General features: G+C 40.1%; 1 protein-coding gene across 1 annotated transcript; it reads right to left on the bottom strand.

The window, feature by feature from the left end:
* Nucleotides 1–212: 212 nt before the first annotated feature.
* Nucleotides 213–7,965, bottom strand: LOC307108564 (GTPase IMAP family member 7-like). The gene is made up of 2 exons (XM_079786648.1): nucleotides 7,864–7,965; nucleotides 213–1,621 (listed from the first exon to the last, which is right to left on the bottom strand). The coding sequence occupies exon 2, from the start codon at nucleotides 1,579–1,581 to the stop codon at nucleotides 790–792; it is 792 nt and encodes a 263-aa protein (XP_079642774.1). The 5' UTR covers nucleotides 1,582–1,621; nucleotides 7,864–7,965; the 3' UTR covers nucleotides 213–789.
* Nucleotides 7,966–8,355: the final 390 nt, after the last annotated feature.

Genomic DNA, 8,355 nt, shown 5'->3' with positions numbered 1-8,355 from the left:
TCCTAAATTGAGTCTGTGAACTCTTCATAATATATTATTGCCTGATTATGCCGATTCTGTAACTTCTTACATTTGTTAGCATTGTGGGTATTGGTGGTGAGTGAGCAGGGAAGATGCTGGTAGTTACTATCACAGCATAACAAACCATCCCAAAGCCTAGTAGTTTAAATCAACAAACTTTATTTTTCTCATGAATCTACAATCTGGGCAGGATGCAGTGGGATGGCCCATCTTTGCTCTTTGGAGCTTCACCAGAGGTGGCTCACTTGGCAGCTGGAGAATCAGCTTCCATATTGCCTCACTTGCATGGCTGGCAAGTTGGTTCTGCTGGCAGATGAAAGACCAGCCAGGGGAGTGAGCCAGTGACTTCAAGTCCTCTTCACATGATCTCTCAATGGGCAACTTGGGCTTCCTCACCACATAGTTGACAAATGCCAAGCCCACAAACCCTAGGGAACAAAGAGGCATTTTTCCTATCTCACTTTTGAAGTCACAACCACACACTGGTTGTCAAAACAGTCACAAAGTCCATTGAATTTCAAGGTAGGGGACAAACACTATAATTCAACAGAAGGAAAAATAAACTCAGATTACAAGAAGAATGGGTGGGATAGAATACATTGTTGTAGTCATCTTTGGAAAATACAATTAACCACATTAATAAATCATACTAAATTAAGAAATAAAATTTACATTATTTTCAAAATATATTCCGTATTTTTGCAAATGTATTCCAAATCCAATTAACATCTTTAAGTATATTTCTTCCAGCTTCTTCCCTAATATTTTTTAATTTTTTTCATTATAATTCTCCAATAAGAATATTTTTTTCTCCTCCATTGCTTGCTTTGATATTTTTCCCTCAGCACATTGCTCTTCAAGTAGTTTCGTTTCCTTCTGTAATTGATCAGCATAGATTTTCCTCAAGGCCTCTTTCTGATGTTTCAGCTTTTTGTCTATGTCCTTGTAGATGGCATCAGAAAAGTGAGCCCCTCCATTCTTCCGTACCATTTCCTCTATCAGCTCCACCAGCTCCTGCAGTTGAGCTTCCTTCTCAGCCTCATCACTTGGCTTGTTATTGAAGGCACAGCAGCGGTTCCCACACTCCTTGATGATGCTTTGCAGGTTTACCTCTGATGCTGCTATAAACTCAGCCAGTGTCTGATCACCCAAATCATCTTTGCGAGTGAACAAGACGATCATGTGCTTCATGGCTGGCTCCCCAAAGAGGATCTTGATCAATGCAACTGTTTTCTGCTCCTCCTCCGTGTAGCGGCCCAGCTGTAGAACCAAGATGATAGCGTGGGGCCCAGGGTAGGAGAAGAGGACACACCTACTGATTTCCTCACAGGTGGTCTTCAGTGTCTCCTTGGTGCATAAGAGCCCTGGGGTGTCCATGACAAGAAGTTCCCTCCCCTTCCAGTGTCGCATTGCTCTATTACATTCCTTGGTAACAGCGTGAGGAGCAATTTTAGATTCAAATGCTTTTCTCCCAAGGATGGTGTTTGCAGTTGCACTTTTTCCACTTCCAATTTTCCCCACCAGAACAATCCTCAGAGTGTTGTCCTGAAGGCCAGCCATCTTCTTTCAAGAGGCTCTGGGGTGCAGGTACCAACAAGACCTCAATGAAGGGAAGGAGAAAGGAAAAGGATACTTAGGTAAGTGGGGACCATTCTCAAACCTGTTCTTGTCCTCCATGAAAATTTGTAATCATCTATTACTCATCTGGAGGAAATAATAAAGCAGAGTTTTCCCACAAAAGAGTACAATGCCCAGGTGCTTTCATAGGAGAATTCACATAAATCTCTACAAAGTTGATCATCTCAATATTATGTAAGATATTCTTGATCATATAGAAAAAGAGGAAAATCTTTCAATTCTTTTATGAATCAAGTGTGATGTCGATTCTGAAGGCTAACAGAGATTTGACCAATAAATAAAGCTATAGACCTATCTCATTTAGAAATATTCATACTAAAATTTGTTGTTACAACACATCTTATTAATAGATGAAGTAGAAAATTACCTAGTGCAGTCAAGACATTTGACCGAATTAAAAACTGATCCATGTTTAAAGCATTTTATACATTGGAATTATAGATAATTATCTAACATGATCTTATATAACTATAAATTTAAATTTTTATCATAACTTTTTCCCCTAGCTGAGAAAGAGTGGACTATAAAGTTAAAATAATGAGTTATAAAGTTTTAGGATGAAGAAAAAGTAAATATTTCTCTAACATTATTTTATAGTAGAGGCCTGGCACACAAAATTTGTGCACTGAGGGGGGTCTCTCAGCCCAGCCTGCACCCTCTTGCAGTCTGGGGGCCCTTGGATTATGTCCGTCCACCTGCTCACTGCTCCTTATCACTTGATGCGCTGCTCCTTAGCACTGCCACAGAGGCAGGAGAGGCTCCTGCCACCACCACTGCGCTCACCAGCCAACGCATACTCACCACCAAGTGGCAGCTCCTGCATTGAGCGTCTGCCTCCTGGTGGTCAATGCACATCATAGCAACCAGTCATTCCACTGATAGTTCCACTGTTTGGCCAATTTACATATTAGGCTTTTATTATATAGGACTAGAGGCACGGTGCACGAAAATCATGCAAGGGGTGTGTGTCCCTCAGCCCAGCCTGCACCCTCTCCAATCTGGGAACCCTTGAGGGATGTCCGACTGCCCATTTCGGGCCTAAACGGGCAGTCGGACATCCCTCTCACAATCAAGGACTACTGGATTTCAATTGCTCACCTGCCTGCCTTCCTGATTGCCCCTAACCGCTTCTGCTTGCCAGCTTGATCACCACCTAACCACTCTCCTGCCAGCCTGATTGATGTCTAACTGCTCCCCTGCCAGCCTGTTTCCCCCCAACTTCCCTCCTCTGCCAGATTGGTCATCCCTAACCGCCCTCCCCTGCAGGCTTGATTCCTCCCAACTGCCCTCCCCTGCTGGCCATCTTGTGTTCACATGGGGGCAGGATCTTTGACCACATGGGGGAAGCCATCTTGTGTGTTGGAGTGATGGTCAATTTGCATATTACTCTTTTTTAGATAGGATAGTGACCTGGTGCATGGGTGGGGACCAGCTGGTTTGCCCTGAAGGTTGTCCTGGATCAGGGTGGAGGTGACCTTGGGATGTGGAGCAGCCTGGGTGAGGGGCCTGTCTTGGTTTGTAGGCTGGCCACGCCCCCTGGTGACCCAAGCAGAAGCCCTTGTATCTGCGATTTATTTATCTTCTACAATTGAAACTTCGTAGCCTGGAGCTGAGTCAAGACTTCTGCTCGCTCAGTGGTGGCAGCCATTTCTGTTGGGATTTATTTATCTTCTATAATTGAAACTTTGTAGCCTTAAGCGTAGGCCAAAGCAGGCCAGGGCTGCAGAGCTTGGCTTCCTCCATCACCGGGGGCAACCCTAGCCTCCTGCTCTCTCCAACTCCATGGCCATTTTTGTTGGGATTTATTTATCTTCTATCATTGAAACTTTGTAGCATTTAGTGGAGGCCTGGGCCGGCCAGGGTGTGCAGAAAGCTTGGCTTCATCCATTGCCAGGGAAACCCAAGGCTCCCTCTCTCTGAGGCCGCAGCCATCTTGGTTGGGTTAGTTTGCATACTCTCTCCTGATTGGCTGGTGGGGGATGGCTGGTGGAAGTGGCTTGTGAGTGTAGCAGAGTGATGGTTAATTTTCATATTACTCTTTTATTAGATAGGATAACTATAAAATTAAAACTTTTGTCATCACCATTTTTTAGGCAGGTGAAACATAGTGGATTATAAAGTTAAATGGTGGATTATAAACTTCATGTGGATGAAGAAAAAAAGAAACTTATTCAGCACCATGAAGAAAAAGAACAAGGAGGAAGGACTAGCTCTGCCAGGAGTCAAGCTTTGTAGTTTCTATGATTACAGAAGTGTGATGATGGTGCACGAATAGATAGAACAGTGAACCAAAAACAGAAAATTCAGAAACAGGCCAAATTAATCATACCTTATTCATTTATATTAATTCAATTACACTCTGTTACAGTTAGATTCAATATGGCAGCATACCACATCAAAGGGGCCAAAGATGTTGTAATAAAGCAACTTTAGGGTAATCATATAATCATACAGAAAAAAGATAAAATTGCATCCATTGCCTCATGCCATTCAAATTGCAAGCAGATTAGAAGTTTAAATGTAAAAAATAATGCACATAAATAAAAGAAAAAAACATGGATACATTATTTGTAACCTGGAGGTAAGGAAACTATTTCTAAGATTTGAAATAAAGTAAGGAAAAGAATTAATAAGTGTGATTACATAAAAATATCACAGATAATGTGGAACAAAAGACACCTTAGAAAAATTAAAGCAAAAAATGTCAAATTAGAGAAGGTAATACTTTTCAGCTTACAACAAAAGGGGTAAATGTTCCTGTTATACTCAGAAAATTAAAAAGTACAGAAACCAAATTCTAGGAACATGATAGAATATGGAGCAAGGGGTGGGAATAAACATTCAGAGAAAAATGAATTTAAATTTACCTTGAATATATCAAAAGACATTAACATATGCTCAGAGAAAAATAAATCAAAACAGAAAAAATAAAATCACTAAAAATATTAATTAAATTACGCCTCTATTTCTGAGGTGAGATACTATTTGACACCTCCAGGTATGGCAAAAGTCCAAACGTTTGCTAGCATAATCTGTTGGTAAAGGTATGAGGGAAGCAAGTCCTCTCCTGCATGGCTGGTGAGAATGGAAAAATAGTCCAAACTCTACTGAAGGGAAGTCAGCACTGTTCTGCAAAAGTATATATGCATTTTCCCATTCATTGTCAGTCCCCCAGTTTAATATTTATCCCTTAACTACACTGACAAAAATGCAGAAAAATTACATGTAAGGCTATTTATTGCATCATTACTTGTATTAGCAAAAGACCAAAAACCTTTCAAATGGCCATCAGTAGGGATTGGTTGAATTACCTAAGATATATTCACACAGTGAGGGGCTATACAACTGTGAAAAGGAATGTTTCTCTCTATACACGCATGGAGAGGTCTCCAGGATACATCATTAAGTGGGAAAAGCAAAGTAAAGAAAATAATGTAGAGTTTACCTACCATTTCTCTAATAACGAGGAATATGCACTACATATATAAAATATAATACATATATTTTTATATATATCAAAAGGCAATAGCAGGATACTCTGAAAACTAAACCAACAAAAATTTACTTACATGGGGATGGGAGAAGCAGGGTGGAGAGGACAGGGACAGAAGCTGGAAACTGGATGTCTTGGTTACACTAAGATTGCATAGATTTGATCTTGAAACCATGTAGGTAGTTTACATAATTATACAAGGAAAATTGTATTTTAAAATACTAAAACAAAAAGCAAATGGCAAACATATCTGATTTTATATTGTGGAGTGGGTGAACCATATAAGGAATTGGTCCAAGACACTTAAAAAAGCCATACTTTCATTGTCCATCTTTAATGATATTAACTTAAAGTTTAAAAAAATAACCTGAAAAAATATAAAATTATTTTCAAAAATTCTATTCTTGTTTGTTTGTTTGTGTGTGTGTGTGTGTGTGTGTGTGTGTGTGCGCGCGCACACACACACACACACAGTTTTGAAGTCCATTTAAAGGCATAGAGATAATAATGAACTCAGTGACAATGACCACCCTCAGTACCTGGAGTGTGGTTTTCAAATGCCACTTACCACCAAAAAATTAGAGTTTTATAAATAAACTACTGATTCTAGGAATAGGCAGAGTTGTAAACAAGAAAGCCAGGATGCTCTCAAAAATCACTGGGATCTTATGGAAAGGACTTAAGAGCCAACCTCAAGAAAATGCAACTGGACATTTTTATGAGCATCAATAATAACTCCAATGAATCAAAATATATCAGATATATTACTCCTTAAAATACAGAAGTTCATAACAAGGCCTTATGCTTAAAATAGTCAATCGCTCCCTAGGAAGTGTGCTAGGAAAGCATTTCATTGTTATGAACATTGCAAATAAAAGGAAAAAAATGAGCATTTATCTTGTCTTTCAGATACAATTGTACCTCGTAGAAATGAGAGAATGGTTGGAGGGAACTTTCTTTATATAGGATTTTTCCACCTAATAAATGAGAGAAGAATGATAGAATTTGATATCATTACTTCTGACCCTTAATGAAATTTAGGCCACCATTAACATCAATTAATGTCAAAGAAAGAGAGACAACCAAAGATTATGTGCTTTCTGAGAGAACTTTACAGCTGAACCTATGATGTATTCCCACCAAATAGTCAAACCTGAGTCAGATCAAGCCTCTCCTTAAATATAACTTCACACAAAACACTGGAACTAGAAGAGCAGGTGAAATGACCCCATGAGAATGTCAATCAACAAAATGTAAATTGCATCGTTCTTTTGGAAAAAAGACTTCCTGCAGAAGGAAACAGGGAAGGTGAGAAAGCTATATATTAAATTAAATATAAGAGAAACCAAACAATTGTAATTTATGAATCTTAATTGGATCCAACTTCAAACAATTTTTTGTTTGTTTTAAGTATGAGACAATCAGGATATCTGAAGGCAACTGGTAACTTTGTAAAAAAATTCTATTTGCTTTTTGAAGTCTGATTATGGTCATATTTTTAAATGGTTCCAAGTACTTACTGATAAAATGAATCAATGCCTTATATTTGCTTCAAAATAATGTGGAGTGCCTGGGGAGTGGTGTGTATATATTAGTGTAACCCTATTGTCATCACTTAATAATTATGGGAGCTTGGTCTAGGTACATGAAAGTTCCTTGTATTGTTCATTCATATTTGAGTAAATTAACATTTTTCAACAATAAAAAAATGTTATATGTGTGTAATAGAACCACTGCTGACACTCTATACCAAACACCCTGATAATTTTTTGTGCATTATCTCACCTACTCCACCATAGTAGCCTGCAAAAAGCTAATTTTATTTTTCTAACTTTTTAAATAGAGACATTGATGTACCTTGAAAATGCGGAGACACTTGCCCAAGGTCACAGTGCTAACAGGTATTGGGCAGAGCAGGCATCAAATTCAAAGTCTGTCTGACTACCACCTTCCCTCCTAAGCACTGCACACATCGGCCTCCTCTCAGGGTCTTCTCAGACCCAGAATTCTGAAATTACATCGAATCAGAGCTAGATCAAGAGAGGGCAGGGAGGAAAGTCCACATTCTTTCCAGAACAGAACACTTTTAGGAAACCTGTAACCAGCGACATTAACTGGGGGGTTTCACATACATTGTTTCTGAAGAATAGCCAAACCTCTACCCATGACACCCTCTCCTCACCTCACATGTCATGCACTCAGGTCAGTGCTTCGCTCTGCTAAATGATGGAAAGGATTCAGAAAACTGCAGTGCAGATTTCCTCTGACCTTAGTGACAGGGGCAACCCCTAGGGTCACCACACTTCCTGGGATCCTGCTTCTATTTCAGTAAAAAGAGGGAGTTTGACAGGTCAGTCTTTAAATTACCTTTGAGCTCTAAAGACCTGCCTTGGGGACACTCACTTCCTATCCAGGGAAAAGGAGGGCTTGTCAGGCAGCCCTCAGTGTCTATCACAACAGCAAATGCATGAAGGTGCACCACTCAGCACAAATGTGTCCTGTTCAATATGAGACGTGGGACATCGTACCAATAAAGCTCCTGACTCCCCTCTCTACCCTCCTTCACTATCCTCAGACAGCATCCCCCTGCTGTGCTTCGGGCACAGAACCTGGTCCTTCCTGGGACGAGAACCCACACCATGAACACTCACTCCATGGACCTACTGCCCAAAGAACGCTAGTGCTCAGGGCTGCTTCTCAGCCAGACTCACCTTCTTTTCAACCAGTTGGTGAGTTCTCAAATTTTCTCCAAAGACACTCTTCCAGCTGGTGCTTTTGTTTTAACTGAAGAAAAAGTGTTCACACCCTCTGAAACCATGGAGGCAGGAAGCTCAGATTGGGTGGAGCCAGTGGAGAAACCGTTGCCTTTAAAGAGACAGTAATATTGCCTCTAATTTGGAGGGTGCTTCGGTTTTGCCAAGTTGAAACCTTTTCCTCCATGTGCTTGCTCTTGTACCAAAATTACCAAAGCTATATTTGGTGGTTTTGGTTATAGTAGTGGATCCAAAGGCCTTTATTAAATTACATAAATCTTGCAAACACACACACACACACACACACACACACACACACACACACACACATAAACAAAAACAAAAAAAAACAAAACAAAAAAACAGGTACAAGTGTCCATCACCTTCCCTGGTGCAGTGGGAGACTCTGGGGTCATCTGGAAGAAGAAAGTTTAACATGGGGTTTGGAAT

The sequence above is a fragment of the Cnephaeus nilssonii genome, assembly GCF_951640355.1.
Source record: "Cnephaeus nilssonii genome assembly, chromosome: 12".
NCBI classification, from domain to species: Eukaryota; Metazoa; Chordata; class Mammalia; order Chiroptera; family Vespertilionidae; genus Cnephaeus; species Cnephaeus nilssonii.
The sequence above is the reverse complement of the archived record's forward strand: the minus strand, read 5'-3'. Positions and strand labels throughout refer to the sequence as shown.

Excerpts from the sequence above, each read along its gene's own strand:
- LOC307108564 (XM_079786648.1), bottom strand. The coding sequence starts at position 1,581 with ATGGCTGGCCTTCAGGACAACACTCTGAGGATTGTTCTGGTGGGGAAA.